General features: G+C 41.5%; 3 protein-coding genes across 6 annotated transcripts; 1 reads left to right on the forward strand and 2 right to left on the reverse strand.

The window, feature by feature from the left end:
* The first annotated feature begins 72 nt into the window (after positions 1 to 72).
* Positions 73 to 4,174, forward strand: LOC147050856 (uncharacterized). The gene is made up of 10 exons (XM_085920229.1): positions 73 to 224; positions 705 to 1,154; positions 1,297 to 1,431; positions 1,510 to 1,736; positions 2,181 to 2,303; positions 2,558 to 2,648; positions 2,715 to 2,899; positions 2,969 to 3,055; positions 3,201 to 3,276; positions 3,739 to 4,174. Exons 2-10 carry the CDS (start codon positions 728 to 730, stop codon positions 3,867 to 3,869), a joined length of 1,482 nt encoding a protein of 493 aa, XP_085776355.1. The 5' UTR covers positions 73 to 224; positions 705 to 727; the 3' UTR covers positions 3,870 to 4,174.
* Positions 4,175 to 4,273: 99 nt separating this feature from the next.
* fer1l6 (fer-1 like family member 6) lies at positions 4,274 to 18,696 on the reverse strand. The gene is made up of 46 exons (XM_085920224.1): positions 18,568 to 18,696; positions 17,811 to 17,896; positions 17,138 to 17,243; positions 16,792 to 16,846; positions 16,575 to 16,706; positions 16,418 to 16,480; positions 16,269 to 16,347; positions 15,609 to 15,765; positions 15,314 to 15,500; positions 15,010 to 15,111; positions 14,596 to 14,686; positions 14,408 to 14,522; positions 14,099 to 14,336; positions 13,900 to 14,008; positions 13,180 to 13,384; positions 12,818 to 12,938; positions 12,641 to 12,741; positions 12,466 to 12,568; positions 12,199 to 12,318; positions 11,975 to 12,127; positions 11,732 to 11,903; positions 11,489 to 11,613; positions 11,276 to 11,410; positions 10,683 to 10,832; positions 10,493 to 10,600; positions 10,350 to 10,412; positions 10,005 to 10,103; positions 9,709 to 9,910; positions 9,394 to 9,515; positions 9,188 to 9,307; positions 8,967 to 9,012; positions 8,410 to 8,454; positions 8,116 to 8,225; positions 7,914 to 8,042; positions 7,713 to 7,847; positions 7,523 to 7,650; positions 7,279 to 7,449; positions 6,860 to 7,014; positions 6,642 to 6,787; positions 6,408 to 6,496; positions 6,225 to 6,323; positions 6,036 to 6,156; positions 5,743 to 5,863; positions 5,518 to 5,675; positions 5,291 to 5,391; positions 4,274 to 4,649 (listed from the first exon to the last, which is right to left on the reverse strand). The coding sequence occupies exons 1-46, from the start codon at positions 18,600 to 18,602 to the stop codon at positions 4,469 to 4,471; spliced, it is 5,589 nt and encodes a 1,862-aa protein (XP_085776350.1). The 5' UTR covers positions 18,603 to 18,696; the 3' UTR covers positions 4,274 to 4,468.
* A 1,158-nt stretch (positions 18,697 to 19,854) lies between these two features.
* On the reverse strand, positions 19,855 to 25,152 carry prkag3b (protein kinase, AMP-activated, gamma 3b non-catalytic subunit). Of its 4 annotated transcripts, XR_015067257.1 has the most exons (14): positions 24,927 to 25,047; positions 24,086 to 24,149; positions 23,813 to 23,964; positions 23,646 to 23,727; positions 23,453 to 23,511; positions 23,272 to 23,317; positions 23,113 to 23,167; positions 22,919 to 23,045; positions 22,481 to 22,646; positions 22,225 to 22,262; positions 21,898 to 22,044; positions 21,503 to 21,596; positions 21,062 to 21,441; positions 19,928 to 20,066 (listed from the first exon to the last, which is right to left on the reverse strand). XR_015067257.1 is itself a non-coding variant. In XM_085920230.1 (13 exons), exons 1-13 carry the CDS (start codon positions 24,942 to 24,944, stop codon positions 19,999 to 20,001), a joined length of 1,116 nt encoding a protein of 371 aa, XP_085776356.1. In that variant the 5' UTR covers positions 24,945 to 25,047; the 3' UTR covers positions 19,855 to 19,998. The 4 variants fall into 4 exon arrangements, 3 of the variants coding, with proteins under 3 accessions (XP_085776356.1, XP_085776358.1, XP_085776357.1); XM_085920230.1 differs by lacking the exon at positions 21,062 to 21,441 and having other exon boundaries at positions 19,855 to 20,066; XM_085920232.1 differs by having other exon boundaries at positions 19,921 to 21,441; positions 24,927 to 25,152.
* Positions 25,153 to 25,826: the final 674 nt, after the last annotated feature.

A 25,826-nucleotide genomic window follows, 5' to 3' on the forward strand; every position in this document is an offset into this window, starting at 1 on the left:
ACACTACGAGTCAATGTCAATATTGGATTGTGGCTATGTTCAGTCTGTTGTTGTGAGACCCCACCACGTCCACTAGACGCCAGTATTGCATTTTTTGTTATATGCGTAATACTGTCTAAAGCCAAGAAGAAGAATAAACGGAAGCCTCATCCACGAAAACAGAAATTATTTTGTTTTGCTTCTATTATTTTGCCTCCGGCTGCTGGGAATAATCTTTCGCGCCGGTAAAATTTATCGTTGTCAGAACGATACGTTGAGAATGTTTATGTATTGTATTTTGACTGTCATGTACTGAAATCATTTTGAGTGAGTTTTTAAAACGCGAGCATTGTTTTTCGTCTCATTAGCCACGAATGTCATGTTTGTTTCATCATTTGGGTTGTATGGGCCACGTATTCATCGAGTGTTTTTCGTATTCGCTTGGACCCAAACGGAATATGTGTTTGTGCTCGAGTAGACGTTTAGGCCGTGTGCAATGGGTTGTTTGATTGTTTATTGATTGATTGTAATTATAAATACTTTTTGTCGTTTATGCAGCCCACTTAATACATTTGATTGTAAACATTAGTTTAGGTTAATTGTAACTTATAGTTATAAATAAATAAGAGGAGCAAAAATGGAGCAAGTGTGCAGACAGCAGACAGTCAGAATATAGCGCCAATGTAGCACCCAGTGAGTTTACCAAGATACACCTGTCTCTACAGGTCAAATTCAACGGTGTGCTGAGATGGATGTCAGCATTGCTGTCTCTCTGATACGAGGCCAGATGGGCACCGTGGTGGAGCAGGCGGTGAACGGAGCCGTGGAGACAGTCTTGGCCGAGATGCTGAAGGTAGTGGGGGTGAAATTTGAGGAACTGAAGGCTCAGCTGGCACTCATGAAGCGCGACGTGTTGACACTGCAGAGAGAGAAGGCAGAGAAGGAGAAGGAGAATGACAATGTCCGAGCCAAGTTGCGCTACACAGAGTTGAAACTAAAGTATTACAGGCAGGGCGTTGAGGAGGAGCTGCAACACCGAGCTTCCAGCACCTCGCTGGTACGAAGCTATCAGACCAAATGCCCTTCGGCACAGGCAGGTGGCTCCTCTGCAGGAGCGTCACCTTCGTGCTCCTCTCAGACTTCCACAGCTGATGATCTGCCATCAAGCAACAGAGGTAAGTCCTTAGAGGACCTAATACTGACTAGAAACGACTTGTTAAGGAAACAAAAACAACTTTTCTATGCATAAGTAAAAGTGCAAAAGTAAATTAACTCATGGCCTAATTAATCCCTTATCTCTATTTTTTTTGCTCACAGAATCTCCACAGTGCATTAATCAGTGTTACATCAGATCCTGCAGTCAACCAGACGTGCAAGTGGTTAGTTCTGAACCAACCGACTGCGCGTTGGCGGTCTCGCTCCCCATGAGCACAGATTGCCTGGAGAGTTCCGGTTAGGCAGATCTTTGAGTCAGCATCAGCACAATCCTACCTTGAGTGGCATTTTGAACATCAGTTTGTGTGTGTGCAGCTTTGCTCTGTCACATGGACCAAGATGTTCCTCTGAGCACAGGCAGCGGAGGTCAGGAGGGCAGCTGGAATGTCACCGCACATTCAAGGTTGGATGCCACTGACGCTGCAGTGACCCTGCCTCCTTTCCCAACTTCCGACGCTGGCCAGCATTCTGCCACCGGCCCTCCATCCCCTCATGGCCCACCACAAGTTGATAGGTCAACCCTGGCCATTTCCACACCACAGGTGATAGCATGTAACAAAAAAAGAATTACACACATTATATATTCAAATATTATACCTTGTTTTGGAAATATCGCCAGTTTGTTACTGACATTCAATGGAAAGCACTAATGATGGAAATTAGCCTTTGAAGACACAGGATAGATTCTGTTTGCAACCATAATAAAGAAAGCAATAAATTAATCAGATCTCAAACATCAAAATTAAGACTCAGGACTCAAATAAATCAGATTGCTGATTGATTGAATGATTTATGCACAGGCAATAATTGTCTTCTCTGCCCTGCTATTTTTCTATTAGTAATATTGGGATCAACCTGCAGAATTTTGCTCCTCAAAATTATAAAGTTGCTCCTGAAGTCGTTGATCAGCAAAACTGCTTCTCAAAGAAATATTGTTTCTGGCCTTGACCTTAGTAGTGACCTGCATTTGCTTTGTTTTGTTGCAGGTGAAGGTGGAGGAGAATCAGCGGGTGATCTGTATCAAGGAGGAGCCAGAGGAGGAGCAGGAAGTCATGCCGTGCTTACTGCTGGACACTCAGATGAACCGAGGCCACCTGGTCCACCCAGAGGTGAGAGTTTGTACTTTACGGAAGGACCCGTTCATTTTTGCTGCAAAAATGGAGCCTATCTCAGGCAGTAATACATATATACACAAATACACATATACACAAATAATACAATATAAAAGGCAATGTGTTGAAACGCTTCATGACACCTCATCTACCCATCACTAGTGTACATCACTAGTACTAGTATGTAGTGTTTAGTATTTCATGGTCTTGCCTTAAGGTCTTTGCTGTTGCAATGTTGTTCTTGTCTTCAGGTTCAGATGTCTGGCACACATTGGTCAGGACGTCAGGCCGGTCAGAGAAAATGTTCCTCGGGTTTCAGCTCAGCTGGACCAAGCTCTTCCTGTGAGTACCTTCTTTTTGATAGCATGTCAACTCGTTGTTGAGGCGTCATTTTTGTGCATCTGCTAGTTGCCATGCCTCAGACAGCTTTCCCCGCCAATGCCCCGCTGCCATCGGGTGCTCCACGCCAGATGGTGCGGGACTTGAGCTTGTACGAAGAGTACAAACTGCGGCGCAACGAGCTACGGCGGCGAAGTCTCAATCGACGGCGAGAGCTGGAGAAAACACTGCCTCAGCCTCTGCTGGCCGATCTGGTGAGTGAAATACCATGAGACTTTTGCAACATGCGGTTGGGAATCACTGAGGTGATTTTTCACCTTTAGGTACGGGAGCGGCGAGAAAAGACCAGACTGAGGGTGGCCAAATGGAGGGCAAAGCGGAAACTGCAGGCTTGTCTCAACCAGGTTCAGGTGGGTGGTGATGACCCCCCCCCCCCCCCCCACACACACACACACACACACACTCAGTACAAGAGTGCAACTAACACACAGAGATAGCATCCTGTACCGCTGCTACTACTTGCCTCCTTTCCATTAAGAATGTGTTCATTTCCAGACTCAAGGTGGTGCAGTGGCTCTTTGCCAGGATGGTTTCCCTGTCAGTGGTCCTCAGCAACACAAAGTATCTTGCGGTAAGATGAGCTAAGAGCTTTTCTACAAGTGGGGCGAGGAGTGGGAGTGCTGGAGCCTATTCCAGCTGACATCGGGGAAAAGGCATCCTGAACTGGTCGCTCCATGTAGTTAAACGTCCTGCGTACCTTATCCAATATGTTTCATGTGGAAATCAGATTCTGCACAAAATTTTGCCTCTAGTTACGTAAATTTGTGATGTGAACCGTCTCGATACGGATGAGCGGACAGATCTGTCGCGCTTCTAAGACTATTTAATCATTGTTATTATTGTGCACAACTGCTGTTTTTGTTTTAAATCTTAATTAGACCTCAGAATTATTTAATGATTCATATAGACCACATCAAACTCAATTTGTGTGCAAAGCCTAGAGAAGGTCAAATTATATTCGCCTGTAAAGGTAATTGCATTTTAGGTTAATCCAGAAAGTTCAACTTCTATAATCTTTGTGTTCTCTTTTCAGCATCCACTTCCAGTCCTCGCAATAACGTAGTCACAAACTTCGCAGTCACAAACTTCCCATTCGTCACCCCGTCGTCCTCCCCGCGTTGCCCGAGGGGCCCTAATACAGCTGCGCAGGTCGATCAGCACTAGTTGGTCCCGTGGAGGCATTCATCGGCCTCCTATCTGCAGGTTAACATTGCAGCAGAGCACGTCTCTGACGGACGCGAATGTCAACACCTGAGAATCAAACCTCTGACCTTGAGTTTGACACCTGTGCTTTAGCGAGCATTTTGAACCTCAGAGTATTGTTCGTGTTATCTGCTGCCCACTCTGACTGTAAACTAGATGAAACAAAATTAATTAAATGTTCTGAAAACCAACCCTCCTGTGTATAGATTTAACATATTAGCTGTTTTGTGTATTACGTGGACTTGTTCTGATTAAAATATGCTGTGTACAAGAAACTTGCATGTGTTCAGTGTTTTTTTGTCAAAATATTTCTTAATTATGCTCTTTTGTGATGACCGAAAAGACAAAAAGTGTATATCCCCACAAATAGTAAGCATTTTATTGTAACAAGACATTAATACATAACTTAAATAAAAGTATGGCTACAGTGGATTTTCAAAACCTGCTCAAGTTTTTTTTCTCTGTGTGCATGCGTAGGGGGCAATACATTTCCATTAATGTGACCTTCAGTTAAATCTAAAGTTAAAAAAAAAGACATCTTTTCATTTGCCGTGTGTACATTACCCATTGACTATCTTTTGGGATATGGCGCCAGGTAGTGTGTAGAACAACAGGACCAGGAAGAGCACTGTGATGAGTAGCAGCAAAGCAATGATGATGTACTTCTTATAGTTCCGCCACACCAGGTGGAAGAAACACTTGAAGGGGTTGACAAACCATGAAAAAGAGGTGTCGGGACGGCTGGGAAGCAGCACAGAGGAAATATAAGATTATGTCAAGGGGTATTCAAATCATGATCACTGCCAAATGTCCAGAAGTACCAAATTTGATCCAAAGTGTCTATAAAATAATTATTGATTCCCACAGACATACTTGTATTTTTAAACATTCAATCCCAGGTACTTATTGATATTTTTGTTTTTCCGGAGAGTTAGGGTAAATAGGGGTCTAAAACTGGCTGGTACTGTTTGTAAATCTTTGTAAAGTAGCAAAATAAAGATTGATCCTAAATTTGATGAAAGCCTCCATCGTTTCCTTATAAACAACAAAAACAAAAATACACATTTTATTATCTAACCTTACTCACTGAAACTTACCTATTTGCTGTTTTTATGTTCAAGCCTATGCAAGAACAGTATTGCATTGGCAACATATTCTAGTATCTTGGTGTCAAGGAAGTAGGTTGGAGAGAGTTAAGAAGTTTCAATTAGACATAAGTGTTTGTTGCCACCATGCAGCACCTGTGGCCAGTTACAAACCTTTATTGGGGGGTAAGTGTCAACGATTTGCAGATTTTTTGCTATTAACACCTCAGAAAGGATAGACGAGCTTCACTATAATGTGCTAGTCTTGGAAAACCAATAGTAACCAATAGATCTTACTTGGGTTTGGGCAGCGGTTCTGGTTCCTTGCGGGCTCGCCCCACTGGGTTCTTCTCAGCCTCTTCAGATGTCACAAGGTGAAACTCTGCCTCCACTTTCCCCTAGTGAGGTTTTGGGGAAAACCAGTTAGTCAAGTCTATTAGACTTGAATAAATTTGCCAGAGTTGGGTTCTCAGTTCCTTCTCAGGTCTCCTGGTCCAAGGTCCAAAATGGTGAGATTAGCATACCGTCAACTCTCCAGACTTGCTGAAAGGCCACCAGCCTCTGGACCTCTTCTGTTGGAAGATGGAGATTCTCTCTGTCCCATCCGTGAAGATGTCTATTTTACACGATTTGGCTGTCTTTGCTCCACGCGGAAAACCGTGGAGGTCTAACTCCACTGTGCCTGAGCATGTGTATGCAAGCACGGGTTAAAGGACAACATTTTGTTACGTCGCCACGCTGTGACCTACCGAGGAAGTCATCGGAGGAGAGCGTTTCAAAATCCCACACCTGAAGACTTAGGATGGCAGGCAGCTTCTGTTCAGTTTTGTCAAGGGAGAAGATGTTGTCTCGCTTCTTCACCACCACTACCTATAAAAAGAAAAGTACATCACATAATGAGAAAAATGGACAAAAACAGAAATAATTTTGAATGAACTCTTGTATTGTTGGTTTCAAACCAAACTTTATGATGCACAACAGCAACCTGAAACGGGCGAAAATAAAACATGAACTTTTTACAGGCAAGCGTTTCAAACATCACCTTCTCAGCCGGCAAGTAGCTGAAGGGGAAAACAAAACGCCAGTTGAAGTTTCCTTCCCCTGTCAGAGAATTGTAATGGACGTCAGTCTCCTGGCGGTCGTCCTCCAAACCTTTCAGCCAACTACAGAAGAGTACCTCACTGTAGCGACATGCCAACATAAAAGGGTAAGAGAACACTCCAAATATTACCCTTTGATATAAATATCGCTGGACTTTTGACCAGTCAGAAAGTTGCTGTCCTCCAGAATGACATCCTCTGTGTTCCAGATGATGACGCGCAGCTCATACCTGCAACCACGCATTCAATATTGACATCTTGTTCAAAATACAGGCAAGCTTTGCCTTAAAGTGCCGTTCACAAACTGGTCTGACCCCTTGGGTTTACGCGGGGAAATATCCACTGCGGGACCGGGATGAGGCAGGTCCATGGGAAAAATGTCCACCCACATCTGGACCTGACCCTGCATGCGTACAAAATCCATGTAAATACATATTTAATGCAATCAAATTAACAACAGCATGTCTTGTTCTGCTGTCTATCCAAAAAGACAGAACTTTCTTAGTAGGATACTTCAGTTCCTTCGATGGTTATACACTCAATTGTACCTGATCCATTCCGGGCCGAGCCTTGTGAAATAGCGTTCTGGTCTCAATGTGTTCCGGTACCAGCTTGCACCCAACGGTCGGTATCTCGGCCCAACGATGCAGAATCTTCAGAGACAAGTGCTCATAGGATTCTACCGGTTCTTCATCTGATACGTATGCACACACACATCAAGATTTTCCTCCGTGTCATCCTCAGTACCAACAAGCTCAATGCGTACCTTCATGCATGAAGAGAGTCTTGCCGGTGAAGACTTGGTCAGCCACAACGATGCGTCCTGGTCTGAAGTGAGGGCCGTCCACGTTGTTTTCTCGGCACAGCTTTGACAGCAGCTCGGATGGTTTCAGACAGTCTCTCCAGGCGTTGTAACCTTCGCTGAGGGACACAATCGGCAGGTGCAGGTGGGATGTTCGATAGCGTCAAGCCGGTCTGAACATCGTTCTTTTTATTATGTGCTGCAACTGGCTGATTGAGCCTGACCAAAGTGCAACGCTGACTTCTAAGTATCCACAACCTTTACTCACATAACTGGCAATCATCAATTATATGGTTTTGTAAAAACCAGGAGCTGTAGAAAAAGCCACGAAGTGGTCAAGCTGAACCCAACTGGAATGCTCTGATAGAAACCTTATTACTCACAGACTGTACTCAGTTGGAAGTCCACAGGTGGCTCTGTGTCGACTGTAGAAGCGGTTCTCCAAGTCGATCCGGGTCTCCCCTATCAGGTCATCCCCTCCCACCAAGTCATAGTCATAGATGAGCACCGACAGCAGAGACTCCTGAGGAAATGTCGCCTGCATCTCAAATGATCTGGAACAAGGCAGAACAAATCAACCGGTGTATGCCTTTGACAACAAAACTGTCAAAGCGGGGAGACGACAACCTTCCAAAGACGGGGTTCAGCTGTTTAGGGATGTAGTTCTCACGATCTTTGATTTCATTCTTGCCAAGTTGAAGGACGACATAAGGGTCTGCCTTTCCGTCCGGGTCGGCTGGGTGCAGATTTGATGCCTTCAGAGAGAGCATGATGGTGAAGATTAAGACAATAAAAAGATCAGAACAAAATAACTTACAGAGACAACGTAAACACGAATGAGGACTTGAACTGGGGTGTTCTGCGGAATCCCTCTGTTGACTCTGAGATGTCCATCGTCTTCCTCCCACTCTCCTTCCTCATCTTCAGTGAGCTTATACAAGCAGAAGCGCCCCTACAGAAAGGGAAATTCACATTGTGGAGTAGAACAAATCCAATCGAGACGTTAATTTGTTCTCACCTTGAACTTGCCAACGAACCTCTCCTCTGTCGATCCCTCTTCCTCGCTGGCCTTTCCGCGGAACAGTTCGTATGTGTTGACCCAGTCGTCAAAGGGTCCGAACTCTACCTCCAGCTCCTTGCTGTAAAGCTACAGAGTCCCGGGTTATGAGGTTTAAGGTTAGCTCAAAGATATTCTTTAAGCCTTATGCGTTTTTAAGTACCTTCAGCGTGGCCAGTTTGGTAGGCAGACTGAGACTACAGTTTGGGTTTTGCTCCATTGTTCCTTTTCCCTTTTGTTTCTTTTTCTTGTTACCATCCGATGAGCTGTTCACTGACAGGACAAAAAAAACACGTAGAATTTTGAGATGGGGGCTAGGAAAAAAAAAACATGGTTCCTCCCTGGGGCAACACAGCCATCCCTTATCAGAACCACGCCACAATCCAATCTAACAGCCTAAATCAACTATGACTAATTGGCAATATCTACACGCTCTTATTTCTACGTTCGTCCTTACCTAAGGAGACTATTCCATCGTTGAGCAAGCTGTGGTACGGCAAGGCTGTAATACACAACAATGCTCTGTGGGTATGAGGCAGGTGGCTGGGTAAACCTACTGTCAGTTTTATACTATTCTGTTTTGTACCTTCATTTGAACAAAGAACTTTATATGCAATAACTGTAGAGTACATGATTTCAAAAGGAGCCCTAAGATAGATCCCTGTGGCACACCTGCCTTTCATAAAGCTAGCCGCTTCTTTTAATAGTCAGTTTTGTACTTGCTTAACCCTTAATATGGATTTATTTCCACAAGTTTCTTGTTTTTTATTCATTTGTACTCAGAGCATTGCACGTTGAAAGATCTGCCAGGGAGCACTGCTCTGAATTTAAATTTTACCAGTATCCCACTCTATTTGAAAAGAGGTTGTTCTGAGCCGATCTACATCTCCTGAACATCGTTCTAAGGCTTGCTTGCCTGCTTTTCAAGAAACCTTTGATAAACATTCTCACACAAACCAACCAGACCGTTATTTGGGCCTTGAAAACGGAACCTTAGCCCGAAGACGTTCTTACCTTTTTCAAAGATTTGTGGGAACGGAGATCCTTCTGTTTGTTTGGTCTGTAATGACAACAAAACAACTTATTTGAATTTGAGGATTTTGTGGCACCTTGAAATATGAAGACATGAGTTTGAATGTGAATAATTAATTGTAAACACAGCCAAATCCCTTAAGCACATCAAATATGTGAACAGGTAAATTCACAAACAGCGAATACGCGGGGGTTCATAATACCTGTTTCTCTACAGACGCATAATATTTGGACCACCAGTCAATGACACACTCTGCTGACTCATCTGCGATGGTCCGCCTTCTGCGCTTGGAGGAGCGATGGGTGCTCTTTTTGTGGCTCTCCTTCATTTCACACAAACACAAAAATATAACTTATACCAACATGAATAGACAAGCCATGATAAAGTAACTGTGTTCAACTGGGTCACCTTTTTCCTTCTGGATTCTGCCTTTTCTGTCTTTTCGGGGGTTGACTCCTCAACTGTGATAAGAACGTCAGGAGTTGTAGACGCAACTGTGGAACTAGTCCCTGGAGCATGCTGCAAAGATTCTGTTGGATAACAAAAACCAGAGAAAATACATGTAGTATTTAAAATGTGAAAAAAATGACAGATAATAAAACAAAATAAAAAGTGAATGTAAATTGAATAAATAAATCTAATAAGTTGGGTAATAATTACGACAAATACAAAACTTTTGTAAAAAAACCAAAACAAAACTAGTTTTTCCATATGTAACATTACCCTCTTGTGATTCTGAGGTGAACATGACTGCAGGTGGCGCGTGCATTTGTGCGGAGGCAGGTGGGGCTTGGGGAGCAAAGTATTTAAAGGTCATCAGGTTGTTGATGACGTGGTTTCCAACCAGCGTGCTGCGACCAAAAGCCCTCCAGTCGACGACGGTGATGCTGAGCGGCGGGTGGAGGTGCTCGTTCTCCGGTAACTCCTACAAGAGGAGAAAAACATTTATTATTTCATTGTGGAAATTGTTTCCCTGCAGATATTAATCTCATGGAACCAAGAAGGAAAAGTGGACAGACCAGCTCAATGGTGTCAACCAGGGTGGTGAAGTTGGGGTTGGACTTGTATCGTTGAATGACGGAAGAACGCAATGTTTTTCCAGCGCATTCTATGAACACCTATAAAGATAAATATTCATATGAATATAATATATGTGCTTTCATTAAATGTCCTTTTTAAAAGTGGAGTAGAAGACATATTTATACCACCTTCCAGAGTAGTCGCCCAACCCACCCCTGATTTAAACTACATTATCATCTTTGAATACATTGAAAATATAAATCTATACCACACAGTATAAAAACAATAAAACGATATATTGAACTGTATCCGTAGATATACTAAAATAGATCATCAATACGTACCTGAGGCCGATCAACAGACAGTAACTGAACCTTCTTAAGCTCTCGTAGACCCCAAAATAACACCTGATACGTAACATAATGGAAAGTAACAATGTTGAAATGATATTACCCATACAGAATTTTGGGGGAAAAAACACACACACCTCTAGTCTGTATGTACTGAGAACAGGTCGAATGTTTTCAGGCACCTCGTAAATGCCGCCTTCCTGTTCCTTTAAGGGAGGCAGACTCTGCTCTCCAGAAATGGCAATCTACACATAGACAACAGTCACTTACTTTCTACTCATGTTCAAACTATGTGGAGAGACAATAGCAAGAGGCGCATCAGCTGACCTGCACCAGTTCGAAGGCAGCCAGCAGCTCTCCTCCTGATTGGCTGGCGAAGTGTAGCGGACTGTATTGCAGCGTAGGTGGCGTGTAGGCATCCGAGAGAAGGCGGACCTCAGGCAAAGTCACTGTGGACCCTAAATACTCCGCTTTGCCCTGCACATGATGTTTGTGAAAATCCCAATGGTTCTCAAAGTGGGATCCCCAAATACACTGCAATTTATAACTTGAGGGGACCACAAAGTAATTTGGAATAAATTATGCTCTATCGATGTATGAGCTGCCATATTATTTTTAAAAAAGTGCTGTACATCTTTTGTTAGTAACTTGTTTGGTTTACAACATTTGTCAACTTGGAGCTATGTGGTCAGAAAAGTTGGTAAATCTAACGAACAAGCGCCGAAATTGGCAAGAGTGACTGCTTTTGTAAACTAGTTGTCGTTTTACAATATGTGGTTTCTTGTCACGATTCCATGCATATTTTGCTATATTCTAAACAATTAGATTCGATTCAATGCACTCACTCCTAAATCAAAACCAATTTTCCAATTCATATTTTTTTGTTCCACTCATAATCAGTATCTGTTTATCTATTTTACCAGTGCGTCGTCATCATACACTTCAACGACGAGTCTCGGCGGTTCCTGCTGGATGTATTGAAGATCTCCACTGAGCACGATGTGATTCATCTCCAAGCACTGATTCCAGGTGGGGCTGAGAGTCTGATTGATCACCTGATGCACACAATAAATAAAAGCAAGTATGCTGACTGCAAAAATAAGGTAGGTAATCATTTCTATGACTGTATTTACATTGGTGGTCTGGCTGTGTGACAGGTACGTGACCCGAGCAAAGGGGTCAGAAAGGCCCGAGTTGTCGGCTGCGATCAATCCGCGAGCTTGATACATGTGACACCTTAACTGGAACTGATGCTGCTCTGCACACAGAAACATACACTACACTAAGAATGGTCTACAATAAATTATTATGAAATGCAAGTTCACTTTCCTAGATAGATGACCTGTGTAATAAAACAAAGGAGTGGTCACGCTTACCTGTACACGTCAGGTGAGTTGGGGGACTGTTAGTGTCAGGGCCCCCGGTGACAGCATTGAAGCCTTTTGGCAGCTCATCCAGCATGTGAACAGAGTCCATGCAAGATCCAAACCACAAATACACATCTACTTTGGCTTGCACCGAAAAACCGGTCACACGCTTCCCTGGCGGCTGCGTACATACCAACATGAACGTCATTGGTTTTTGCTAAGAGTGTTTGATGCTGCGTATGAGCTACTTACCTTGAGGAAAAGCGTTATTATCTTTCCACAGTGAACACCTCGAGCTTCCCGATTGCTGCAGAAGACGACATCTCTGGCCGGGAGCCGAGCGTATGCGACGCGCTTGTTGTTGCTCAACAACCACACAAAGATGTCTGGGACGGTGTGTTGAGGCTGCAAGTGATGTCACAGGTCAGTTGTTAAAATAACACCTGGTTTGAAAATGGGAATCATGCATGGTGTACCTCTTCCACCAGGAAGCGTAGTTTCTGTGTGAGTTTTGTTGCATCCTGGAGTACTTCTTTCATGCTGCCTGACTTCCTCTTCCTCTCTACTAGAGACTGAGCATCTCCAACCATACTTTCCTGCAACACGCGCAGATAAAACACTTGAAGCTCAAAGTTAGGAAACACTGCAGTACTGTGTCATGTTTGACCTTAAAGATTGCATTCTTACATTAATTTTAATGCAAGCGTGCCTATTTTTTCAGTGAGTATTTCGTTTTCTCCTACCAGTTCTTGTTTGCACATCGAGAGGCGTTTCTTGTCCAGCTGCGTCAGGTAATTGGACTTTAACTGAGCCTTCAACTCGGCCTCTGCTGCTGCTATGAAACGCCTGCAAATCATTTAAAATTACATTTAAAAGTTAATGTTGCTCTCTTCACATCCCACTAATGGATTTGGATACCTGGCATCTATGCCAAAATCTTTGACAGTTGTTTTTAGTGTGTGCTCGGCCCCGGGATACGACTTCCTGTGGAGTTCAGTTGCCTCGGTTACTCCTTCCTCCTGTAAGTAGATGCTAACTTCAATCTGACCAATAGTAGTGCAATGTTTATGTGTTTGTTTGTGTTTGCATACGTACAAACGAGGCTGCTATGTTCTCCAGCATGTTGGAGTTGTACAGCCGATACGTTCTGTCCTCCCATTGACTCAACACATTGATGCACGGCTTCTGTTTCTCCAGAGGGAAATGCATGTAGTACCTATGGTATATAAACACACACATATTTTTTATTATATTGACAAATAAAAATGATTGTTTTATTCTATTGTACAAGTTTGTAGAATACTTAATGTTATTTTTATCCTTTACAGGTCATATGTTGAAATTACCTAAGTATTCTTCTAATTCACATGCACGTAACAGGAAATAATATTGCGTTTGAAATCACTTGACAAAGATATTCTTTTGAATTAGACTTGTTCCCTCATTCCAGAATTCACCTGTTTCCTCCGACAGGGAGCGGTTTTTGGGCACGTGTGGTGGACTTGGAGGTCCTGCTGGGGTCTTGAGATTCTCTGGGTAACAGTGGGGAGGAAGGGGAGGTCCTATCTAGGAGGTCCAGTGGCTGTCTCCTGCGGCTGAGGGTAGGACTTGGGGCACTCAGACCGGGCTGGCTCACGGGCTCTTGTATGTTACCGCAATTACCTTGGTAACAAATAACAGCGACAATGAAATCAAATGTCTGAGACTATTTCAACCACATATACACGACTCATAATCATTTCTAAAGCAAATATCACAACCTGGCCACACACAATCTCAAAAAGCAGTTTCAAGTTGTAATATCACCATTCACTAGTAGATGGCAGACAAATGGCTTTGTTGCGCTTACACTGCCCAATATTGGAACGTGAGTAAGCCTAATAATCTATGAATTTGGAAAGGTATGGAGGACAAACTTTGTACCTCAATAATATTGACATTTTGAGTGAGTTGACATTTGAGTGTGCTGCTCAGCAGTTCTGTGCTAACTTGAATAGTAACTTTAACACTGGAAAATAAAATACACATAATACAGTTACAGTATCTTTTATGCATGCATTGAGTATTATGAATCATGAAATATATTTTAGAGCACATAAGCACATATTTTGTCCATATTTAAAATGGCATTTTTGTCATACATCTGTTTAGGAAGTGCCTTTAGGATGTATACCTACCTAGTGAGAACTCAAAAGTTACAGGCTTGTCTCCAATCTTTCTGTCAATCATGGTGGCTTCAAATAAGGCCGCGAAGAGCAAGAAGTTCTCTTTGCTGTCAGAATCAATCTAAAACACAAACCACACATCCTTAATCATCTACTACCTCCTTTTGACAATTCTTTGCGTTCAAGCTGCAGTCAGGAATGGTGCTCTTACTGTCGTTGGACATTCCACAGGAAGAACTTCTGCCGCTGCTTTCCCTTTGTCGTCATCGCCTGCACCTCCTCCAGATACTCCCCCTCCTACTCCTCCACCTGCTGGGGTCTTACTGTCCTTCCCTCCAGCCTTTACCGCTTTAGCATCCCTTACAGGTTTCACCATCCGAGCAATTTTGGACTCTGGGCCCATCCCGCCTGATAGGATCTCCACCGTCAGCTCGACAAAGACACGTCCCCTGGGAGCAGGAATTCAGGTACTTGGTTGGTTGTCGCTATAGTCTACTAATCAACTATATTCTTAACAAACCTATAAGCGACGCCCTGTCCAATGCCCTCGTTAAGCTCGGCAGTGTCATCACCCAGAGAGTTCCTGACAGAGCCATACAAGTTTATCCATGCGGGACCAAAAGTTGGTAAAAATCCTGTAGAAAGAAGAATTATCTTTCAGCATAAAGTTCCGACATGTGCATGACTAAACTCACATCCCCGCCTTACCTCTGTCGCCATCTTGCTCGTTGGAAATTCGCCTCAGGTCAAAGTAATGGGTTCCTATGGCAACATCAGTCACGCTTCCTTCATCCCAAACCTATGAGGAAAAAAGTTCTGGATAAGAAAAGTGGACAGTGGACGTGAGGACCTTTAACGGTTCTCAAGTTGCACAATCGTAAGTTGAAGCAACTACTCAACTGAGTCTCTCAATTAATTGTTACTCTGAATTGTTCAATCCAGGGACAGAATTATTCAACAACTAAACTGATTTGCTCAGACATCAAACCATCTGGCCTGAAATTGAAAACCATTGAATAGATTTGTTTGAGGATTGAAACAGTTGTTTGACCTTCAACCCATTTTTCTAACCTAACCATTAAACCAAATGGAGATTCCACTGTTCAAATTCCAAAATATAACCTGGATCTTCATCCTCTGGCACAGAGGAGGAAACATCTCAGTGAAGACAATCTGTTCATTCCACACTGGATCTGCATTGGACTTCTGTGTGGTGGTGCGACCCTTAAAGGTGAGATGAAGAAAATTATTCATTATTATAGTTAGTTTTATCAATGCACAATACAGTTTCACTTGACTTTTTTTTAAAGCACTCTCTTATATTTTGTTACGGATATTTTTACCCGCAATTCTAATTTGACTTATTTTTATATTTTTTCATAAACCACAATCACCTCAATCTGCACATAATGGATACGGTACCCACCATTTGTTTGAAGAAGCTAACAACCACAAATGGGTCAATGAGCGCTGTGTTGTCTCCAATAAAAGCCTTGGTGACATTGGCCATGATGCTGGAGTTGTTGCGAGGAAGACCTTCGGCTCGATACACCCTCACAGAAAAACGAGCCCAGGGTCGTTCCGATGGGAATCCTTCTGGTATCAAGAGATTCCTGGGAAGAGTATTTTGAGTACATAGTCCAAAAATAACAGTGTCATCTGCATAGTAAGAGATAATTTGGCAAGACAAACAAAAGAAGAAATAAAATGTGTTTACATACTTTTCTATTTGCTCCTCGGAATCACTGGCTTTAATTCCGGGCTGCATGGCATCTCCCTTTGCCGAGACACTAATGTCACACTTGACGTAACCTTTGCAACCCGTGCTAATGTCACCGGGGACTGTTAGCATTGCCCACTTGTTGATGAATTGATGACCTCAGATGGAAAAAATAAAAAGAATGGAACACACTCATCAAACTTACACTGAGAATGCTGTCAATGTGCTGCTCGTTGTTTTCGTCAATTTTAAACTCCCAGAGGTTTACTGGCCAGGTGTGCCAATATTTTTGTCTGGAGTGTATTTCTGATACTTCTAAATTAATAAAAACGTGCACAAAATTCCTCAGCAAATAAAAGATGAAGTAATAATTGGGGGAAAGGTCTACTTGTTAACAATGAAAGAAAAGTATATTGAAGTGAGACAAATTGAATTACGATTTCTGAAAAATAAGATACAAAATGATAATTTCTTTCCACAGATAGTATTGTGATACTGCACAGTAACAGTGTGATATAAATAGAATGATAGAAGACAGTCGTAACTTCAAATAATGATTTAAAAAATGTATTTATTAAATTGTTGCTAGGAAAACAGTTCTGGGGTAATAGGTGATAAGATGGATGATGATAATAAGATGAAAAATCTTCATAATGTTCACCTGGTTGTTTGTAGACTGTCCACACATCCAGTTTAAATGAGCCAATGCAGAAACTCCTAAGCATCTTGGAATGCATCACCTTGAAGATCCAAGAGGAAACAATGAGGTGTTCAAACATCTACACTTTTATTGGACCCATTTGAACTCACCGTCAGCCTGATGACTTTGTCAAAGAAGATCTCTTTGTGGGCAAAGAAGTCAAACACAAAATACTGAAAGAAAAATTGGAGGGATGATGTAATTTCGATTTATGCTTGATTGGTATGCTCATTGTTGTTAAAATGCTGTGTTTTTTTTTTTTGCTACCTCATTGTAAAAAGGCGCGTTGGTTCCCTCTTTGACTGATGTCTGTTTCTTTTCGTCGCCAATCTCAATTATAACACTAGGGTCGATGTTTTCACCCACAAGCTGCTTGGCCTCCGTGATGTTAATTGCAATCTGCACAGACAAAAATCCGCATACAGTATATTCAACCACAATAACACACACACAGTATCCAGACAAGTGTGTATGTTGTCTTTACCTGGAAGCTTTGTGGCTTCTCTTCACTGTCTTGAATACGTGTTTTGAGTTTGGATCTAAATAAAGTCAGTGTATTAGAAGAACAATGGGCAGGAACAGCAATATTGAACTAGCAAAGCATTTGATATGATTAGATATTGTGTAAAATGTACAACAATATTTCACAAAATACATGACTAGAAAACCAACCATAATAGGAAAAAGGAAGCTGGAGGTCAACTCAAAACCTTTCTTTACAATAATATGTTGTAGATTGCTAAGTCGAAACACGATAATATTGCATTTGTGGAGTATAAATTAAGCTGCAAATTGTAGAGGAATTTAGTACAAAACTTGAAAAAAATAACCTTTTTGTGTTGGGTATAATTCTGGTTCTGATGGCTCCATGTTGATCCTCATCGCTTTTTTCCTCCAGCAACTGAGATGCTTCCGAACTGACCTCCCCTTCAACATCTAGTCAAACAAAAGAAGTACAGTACTAAAAATAAAAGTAGATAATAGATGTACATTCATGCATACAATAAATATATATATAAACTGACACATTTAGTCTGTATATTTTTCAGACAGAACATAATTTACGTGAAAGTCAGAGAAACTGAGGAAACAAATTGAAGAGAGTGGAACGGAAGAAAACCAAGACCACAGTGCTTTGAGCATTTCTGAAATAGTAAGAACTGCCCAATTTATTTACATATATCGCACATTTGCCGCTGCAGGCAGATTGCCAAAGCAATTCCCACAAATCAAATGACAAGGATGCAAAGTTTAATGCTTTTTGATGAGTTTGTTTTGCCAACTTGGCCGCCGCCTTGACTTGTGACGTAATATTGACGAATTGTCAAAAAGGGGAAAAAGAAAGATAAGTGAGCTATTGTAGAAAATTGGAATTCATGTGTCACTTAAAATAGAATTGATCTGTCATGAGCGTAACCATGTGACTGTTTGTCAAAGGTTAGTTGCACAAAGTGGTGAATGTTAGCAGAGTTTTATTTACATTTAATGTGTGTGAAGACTTACCCAGAGCTGCCTTGTTTGCCAGCACCAAGTCAGATCGGGCCTTCTTCTTTTTCTTCCCTTTAAGTCCAAACATCAGCTTCGCCTTTCTGTTCACACAAAGACAACAAATTACTATTCGAACCAATGTCTGTACAAATGCTGTATCAGAAATGCTACTTTACAGAGATACACTCAAATTATGTTAATATAGATAATTAAAACCTTTCTGAGTGTGTCAATTAAAAATGAGCATGAGTTTCATTGCAAAGGCCACTTTTTATGGGTCCATCGTAGAATATATCTAGACTTTAATCAATAGCAGATAATTGGAGGTTTACAAGGATACCAGTTGGGTGCCCACTTTTGAATTCCCATCTCCAGCAGCAAGTTAAAACAAAGCAAGACTAATTATGCATCTAATGTGCAATTCCTCCTATCTTGTGCAGGTTAGGGCTTGTGGGGGGTCAAGATTGATATTTACGCGTTAAATTGGCGAAAACTTTCAACAGTCTATTTTGAGGATCCTGAAAATTATCTCCCTATGTAAAGGACTGCAATAAATAAATACATAAATAAATAAATAAATAATTCTTTGGGTTAACAATAAAATATGTTTCCCCATGCCCTTTCATTGAATAATGAGTGCATCCCATTGACAACATTCTAATTCTGAGTTTTATAATCCAAATTCCGATTGTTGTCTGTGCTCTTCTGAGTTTAATTAGAAACTGTAAGAACAAATATTCACCTAAGAAAAAAAAAGAAAAAAGCTGCTCACCGTCGTTGTGTTGCAGGACTCTCTGTAGTGTCCATTTTGCTTTATATCAAACTAAGGGAACTTTAATTCATTTCTTTTGGTCATCAAAGAATACAAAAATAATTAGAGATGGATACACTTCCAACTTCTCTGCAACTCATTGATCTTAGAGCTTTTATATTTACACGCAGTGTGTTGGTCAAACCTCCTCCTCGTGCCAAACAAAACATTTGGTCTTATTAAATTGTGATTTTAACTCTCCTGGACCTGCCCACTACCTGACTCACATGACTTGCAACACACACATTATATGATGTGTAAATATATAAATGTATATCAAGCGCATAGGAATTTGAGTCCATATCACAACACATAAAAATGACCACTCGATGAATGAATTAGACAGACTCTTACCTGAATGCTGGATCCATGGTCGTGGGTGTTTGCAGTCGGCATCAGCAGCTGGACGGTGTCTTGATCATGTGGCTGACACAATGTCAAAAGTTACATCATGTCGAGACATTTACGAACAAATGAAAGTCTGGCTGAGTGACTGACTGTTTGTCCAAAGGATACAGCCAATGTATTCCCATTACTCCTTGATTTAAAATGACATAGTCTATTGTCTGTTTTATTTCTAAATTAGTTTCCTTATTCTGTAAGATTTCTTTGTACGACTGCTAATAACAACAGCAGTATAAATATAAACACATCAGTATTACAATATAATTGGATATAGATTAGAATCATTATTCTTTATTTGTTAATTGTACAACATATATAACACTGTTATCATTTTGTGTCCATAAAAAAAATCGTGAATATTAATGCAGGGAATTGCGTGTGGGTGTAACCATGGGACCAGGATGTAAGAAACTGTCAGAGTTAACAAACCCTCCTCTTGTAAACAAGGCAGTCAGTCCAACTCACGCTCACATAGACCATCTGCCAAAAGAAGGCAAATAAAGATTAGACCTTTCCTTTATTCTTATTTGAATGACCAGAAATTAATTTAACCTCAGCAGCTGACTACCCTGTATGACGAAAGCCACTTGTAGATTCAAAAATACAGGCTTTATTTTTTTTTTTTTATTACTATGTATAAATAACACAAGCTAGCTGCAAGAAAGAAGTTGGTACATACATTTAAATACATTAAAAAAAAAAAAGACATTGCAGGTGGAGAAGAACAACATAGATGTAACATGACGCTGATGCTCATTTCACAGCAGAGTCAAACCTTTACTTGTAAGGTTCGGGGCTTCATTACAAGACATCATAATTCAGTCTGAATAGAGATGATCACTTTTCTGTCAAAGTCCGCCAGCATGTTTCATTCAATAAAACAAAATGTCTCAATAAAGGAAAGTTGAATCAAGTCCACAGATTTTCTTTTTTCTTCTTCAGATTGATTCTCAATTTTCCAGCTGAATGTAACCTGGATTTGGTTGGTCACACTTGTTCACTCTTCTCAGTCATCTCATTTTCCTCCCTCTTGAAAACAAGATCATTCATCAAATCTGAAAGATAAAAATGAAATGATGACTTAGGATTTGTAAATGTGCAAACTACATTTGTACCTTGAATTTAAATATGCTCCGTGCACGAGTCAACAATTTACTCGATCATCTAATCAGTTTGATAATGATAAGGTCTGTATTGGCATTTTCTTCATGCTTCGAACGAGTGTTTTAACCCAATAAATGGCTGAAAGTATATTGCGCACTATGGTGATGCGTTTCCCGACTTCACTCAAGAAACGGCGGCACTGAAGCTTGTTCATAAGCAGGGCTTGACATAAATTTTCACACAGAGAAAAGAGAAATAGAAACATTACCTCTATTTATTTTTAGTCTTGGGTGAGTCACAGCCATATTTTGATTTTTTTTTCCAACAAACCCAATGCTAAACAAAATACTAATTTATTAAGAAATAAACAGATGTCACGATCTGTGTTTTTGTTGTGATTTCCTTGTGATTCTTTTCTCCTCCCATCTTGCTCATAAAACATGAAACTGTTTGTTGGAAGAAATAGCTTTTTCACAGCAATTTTGGGTGAACAGCATATACAGCCACTGAAGCACATCCAGCGTGTTCAGGGGTTATGAAAATGGGGGACTTGACATAGATGTTGAGGGTCTAGGGCCTAAACCAGTGAGTCCAAAGGTTGTAGTAAAATGATGTGCTCCACAAAGAAATGAGTGGAAAGGATGCAGTACCACATGTTCCCAGCAGTAGGCGTACTTCCTGAAACACTATGATTGGTATTTGGTCTAGGGTCAATAGATAGAATACCATGTTTGCCTTTTTTTTGTTTTCTGTGAAATAGATGCCCTCTCTGAGATTGCTGCACTTGGGTCCTCCAGCTTTTTGGCACCATCCAAAAATTCAAATGCCAAGCCCTGCTCATAAAAACATTGGCTCAAGACACAAAGCAAAAAAAAAACAAAACACTACCAACAACAAAAACAAGTAACAGCTTGCTTATAGCATGGGCTTGCTCACGGCTTCATACCTGCAAGGTGAGGGGCTGAGGAGCTGCTAACATTTTCAGCTGGAGTCAAGGAGGTGTTTGCAAGAGCTGCGGAATAAGGACTCTGTCTTTGGCAGATGGTGATTGACCCCTTTTTTTTTTTTTTTTTTAAAGCCAAAGGTGCACAAGGGTCGAGTAGCATCAAGGTAGAGTAGCAGGCTGTCACTGGTCTCTGAGTTTAGATGTTTTTTGTAGATTAAAAGAACATTTTCTTGAGTTTGGAGACGCTAGCATTTGGGAATGGGAAAAAGCATTTGGAACATAAGCCACTACTGGAGAAGATGATGTGTGGACAACGAGAAGCCAGTCGTGGCCTTTGTGGATGAAGATTGGGCCAGCCACACATCTGGGGTGACTGGGGACTGCGAGAGAAAGCAAGGCACACGTATGGAGGTGATGGTTAGGTGCACAGTGCTTCAATACCTGCTGGGCTGAGGACCAGAGCCTGGAGGAGGTCAGAAAGTGAGACGATTCCTCTCACCACATCCTTGGCGTCAACCAACACCAAACGATGCACCTAGAAAAGACCCAACACGTGGGAAATAGTAAATGTCGGTTTCCTAAAGGTCGGTGACCCTTGCTGTCACTCATTCATTAAAAGGTATGTTCAAGTTTTTGTTTTATAACTTTTGTGACTATGGTGTTAGCCATTCCTGCTCAAGACTCAAACAAAGGGGAATGCTGTTTGCAACTCAAGGGCTGAAGTCTGAGATATGAATGCAATGACCAATCAGGAGCCAGTAGGCAAAGATAATTAGTTCAGGGTCTTGAACTAAATGAGCGGTCGCTGTGTAGTCACAAAAAAATGACTTTCTTACCTCAGCCTTAGCGATGCGGTCAATGATGGTCTCTAAGGTTTCATGAGGGTAACATTTGAGCACTCCTTCCACGCAGCAAGCTCTAGAGGCCACAGCCTCTGTCATGGTCATGTCCAAGTTGTTGTAGTTCTTCTGGGCTGCAAGATTCTTTACAACAGACCAAAGATAAATAATAAGAATTAAAGCTTATGCAAGTTGAACATTTCCATTCACATATGTAATGTGGTTAGATGCAGAATTGCTGGTTTTGAGGCCTTAAATCAAAATATATGAAGGTGCAGTAACATTTTAACAATGTCGTGAACAGTATGAACCAGTGAAACTTACAATGACATCAAATCTGGAGTATAGCGCTACCACTTTACCTGAGAAAGAAGTACACAAAAAAAACATGAATGCACCATTATAGATGAACACAATGTATCTCCCGGACCACATATCTTTTAAATTTTAGTCTGCATGAACTAAGGATGGGAGAATAAGAGCCCAGTAAGATCAATGTCACTGGAAAGAGCTGGAATAAAAGATTTGCCAAGAAACATGACATTGATGTTCTTGAAGCTCTTTTGGAGTAGCGAACTACCTTGCTCATTGACCACAGGCAGAGCGGACACTCGTCGCTCCACAAAGATGCTCAGGGCCTCATAGACCGACGCCGATTCCTGCACTGTTGCAATCTCCTTAAAGGTACCGATAGCCAGCTGACCGATCTGTTTTTGCAGGAACCATGGCTTTGGAATCATAGAACCCTGGTGCAGGAGACATTTTTTTTTTTCAAAGTCAAACATACGGTAGGATCAAACTTTCCAGGAAGGTTTGGGTGACTTTTGGGACATTCTATAGGTTCTTTATGCCAACATGCCACAAGATGGCGCCAAAGCAATACTTTTACATCAGACAGGGCTTTTGGCCTGAGCACAAAACCACAGATTATTCGGGTCTAGTGAATAATTGAGGATGGAAAAAAAAAAAAAATCTATAAAGATTAAATTATGTGGGGAAACCTAATTGTTTTGCTTACAAATATATGGAGGAACTTGAGGATGCGCTTGTGTGTCAAGATATGCAGGACATTCCCTGATGCCGGGTCGATGACGGGAAGTCGGTGTATCTTGTTCTTTAACAGTGAGTAGATGGCGTCAAACAGACTAGAAGGAGGATAATATGCTCTTTAAACAAATGTCCAGCAACTTTAGAACACAATGGGATGCTGACCTGGCTTCAGGAGTGATGCTGATGAGCCTGTTAGTGGAGTACTGCAAATAGATCTCTGCCGAGAGGGGAAGCAAGTCCAGAAGACAAGCAAACTTGAAATTCTATGACTTCTTTCGGCACGCTATTATCACACTCCTGTGTCATGTATACAGTACGTGCCTCGCCACGTCTCTATCTTGTGCTCCTCCAACTCGTAGATCTGAACCTGTCAGCAACACAAATATCCATCAGCTGGCTTGTACAACATGGCCACCAACACGGCTGGCCAAAAAAGCATGCCAAGATGTTAAGACCCTGGAAAATTTGTCAGATACAAAAAAGGAAACATCAGTTAGCTCACCAGTGGAGACTTGTAATAACGATGGAGAATGTTGATAAAATCTGTGATGGTCAGCATTCCTGCATGCAAACAAGAGTTCTAAATCATAAGTTCTGAAAGATGGAGGTCTGTAATTTATATTCTACTTTAAAATGGTAAAACTGACAGAAATAATAAATGAATACATAAAAAAACGAAAAAAAAAACGACTCACCTACAAAACATTTGCGCTTATTGTCCCACAGGGGTGCTGCTCGTACACCGTTAGCCACCAGAGCAAAGAAAGCCTTCTTCACCTTCACACAAATGCACAAAACAGGTCATGAAAATGTTCCTCCAAGGAAGACCAAATTGCACAAGATCAGGCTTCTCTTGCACTACCTGCAGTTCAGTATCAAAGATGACTAGCTTCGAGCTGGTGGGAATGGCATCGTAGCAGCAATGGTTTTTCATGAAGTTCATGTAAATAAAAGCATCTCGCTCTGGGATCGCAGAGGGAGTTGTAGCATCCGTCCATGGAGGTGAACAACTGCCTGTCAAAGCACATTATGCTCTATGAACAAAATAAAATCAAAAAATAGACACCAGGACACCCCAGGGTGGAAGAAAAGTGTGAAAAGGCTCATAGTAAATCACTCTTAGGACATTTGTTACCCGTGTTGGCCATTAAGACATCAGCCGCAGTGTCCTCATCCAGCTCCAACTCAAATAAGGGCACCTGCAAAAAGAAGCAGTGGTTCAATCTAATAAAAGTTTTGGAGTTTGGCTACCTCAGTCATTACGAGCAACATTAGAAGAGTGACAAGAACAGAATGGATCGAGATGCAGCAGAGTTGTATGTTACTGAAAAACTGGTAGACGATCATGTTTAGCAATATGAGAACATTTTCTGAGAGCCACTAATCAGCATTTTCGAGCTGTAGAGTGGACCATTCACCTCCTTGCCTTAGTGCCTGTTGAGTGGATGACTGATACATCTGCCAGCTCGTTTCTTTTAAACACTTGTGACAATCTGTTGATTTAAGACAGGGATTTCCAAAGTGTTTTGCATGTCAGGATGACATTATCCCTTTCGGTCGCTATTCCTCATTTTAGCATTCAGATCTTCGTTAATTTTGTGCAATGAAGTCAACGTTCCATTTCTCCACACTCTCGGAGTTGATGTAACAGCAAAAATGGTACACTAAAGACTTGTGTGCAGCAAAGGTCTAATCATTTTATTGGGTCAATGTTATTTGACCTTTATGGGAAGTGCCACACATGAGGGAATCCACAAAAAGCTTCTAGATCCATAGGAATTAGGAGGCTAAATCGGATACAGAAGACTGCTGAAAGCTCTGTTGGTTTACATAGTTGATAGGGAGCCATGCCAAGTCATCTAGCTGCTCATACAACAGGATGTTACTTGTCAACAGGATGGCATGTCAGAAAAACGTTTGAGAACTACCGTTCTAAGGCATACAAGTAGTAAAATAGTAAAATAAAATAGTCCTACCTCGGCAAGCGGCTCCATGATTGGAGAAGTGGTGAGACAATCTTCCTTGGCATCAGAACCCAAAGCTAAAAATCCTTTGTTCCACTGGCCGACATCTGGAGGGTTCCATGCCCATGTTGATGATGAGGACAAGATATGGTGAAGAAGTAGAACAGTACAGCACGATTCAACAAGCTGGGCCTCAAAGTCTGGGAAAAGTTGAGGTCTAAATGTGGACCGAGTAGCTTGTGGTATTCACTGCAAGAGAGCCAGCGAGGGGAGGAGAGGTGGGTGAAAACATGCAACAGCCAAGAGCCAGGATGGGAGGGAGGTCCGGTTGCTAAAAACAGCCAGGGTATACATATTAGAACCACTTAGAAAATCGGATGTGATCCAAGACAGAAGCTGTCATGTTTGTGTTTGAAGGGATAATGTTTCAGTGAACCGCTTCACTGTAACACAATTCTTTCAGCTGCTTGCAAATGCAAGACGGGGCGAGAAAAATCCAAGAAACCTCCATTCGTATAAGCGCAGAGACTTGTACAACACATCTTTCCGGGATTCCTCATCTTAATACTGTGCCCAGTACATTCATTCTGTGGTAACAATATAAGGAAATAACTCCACAAAGACGTAAAATTCTCACTGATAAAAAGAATAGAGAACGTCATGCTTCAAGAAATGTTGGGGATTAAAAGGAGCATGCGCCAAAAGACCTGGTTGTTCTCAAAGAAGGATGGGACAAGATTCACTGCTTTGTGAACAAATGCGTGAACAAGTAGTCCGACAGTTTCTCAATGGACAATTTGAAGAAATTTTGCGATTTCATCATCAGTGCTTAACAGTAAAACATGCACCTACTCCAATTTTTTTGGCAAGCATCTAATTCGAATTGAGTGGTGAAATATACATTTGAGGTTT

This window comes from Syngnathus leptorhynchus, chromosome 9, assembly GCF_054491065.1.
Source record: "Syngnathus leptorhynchus isolate UIUO chromosome 9, UIUO_Slep, whole genome shotgun sequence".
Taxonomy (NCBI): domain Eukaryota; kingdom Metazoa; phylum Chordata; class Actinopteri; order Syngnathiformes; family Syngnathidae; genus Syngnathus; species Syngnathus leptorhynchus.

Coding starts and splice junctions, on each gene's coding strand:
- LOC147050856 (XM_085920229.1), top strand. CDS start 728: ATGGATGTCAGCATTGCTGTCTCTCTGATACGAGGCCAGATGGGCACC. Junction 2,304..2,557: donor GCCACCTGGTCCACCCAGAG/GTGAGAGTTTGT, acceptor TCTTGTCTTCAG/GTTCAGATGTCTGGCACACA. Junction 3,056..3,200: donor CTTGTCTCAACCAGGTTCAG/GTGGGTGGTGAT, acceptor GTTCATTTCCAG/ACTCAAGGTGGTGCAGTGGC.
- fer1l6 (XM_085920224.1), bottom strand. CDS start 18,602: ATGGACACTACAGAGAGTCCTGCAACACAACGACG. Junction 17,897..18,567: donor AGTCCTGCAACACAACGACG/GTGAGCAGCTTT, acceptor TTGTGTGAACAG/AAAGGCGAAGCTGATGTTTG. Junction 6,324..6,407: donor TCCCCGCGTAAACCCAAGGG/GTCAGACCAGTT, acceptor GCGTGGTTGCAG/GTATGAGCTGCGCGTCATCA.
- prkag3b (XM_085920232.1), bottom strand. Junction 23,512..23,645: donor TAAGCGCAAATGTTTTGTAG/GTGAGTCGTTTT, acceptor GTTTGCATGCAG/GAATGCTGACCATCACAGAT. Junction 23,318..23,452: donor GTTATTACAAGTCTCCACTG/GTGAGCTAACTG, acceptor TGTTGCTGACAG/GTTCAGATCTACGAGTTGGA.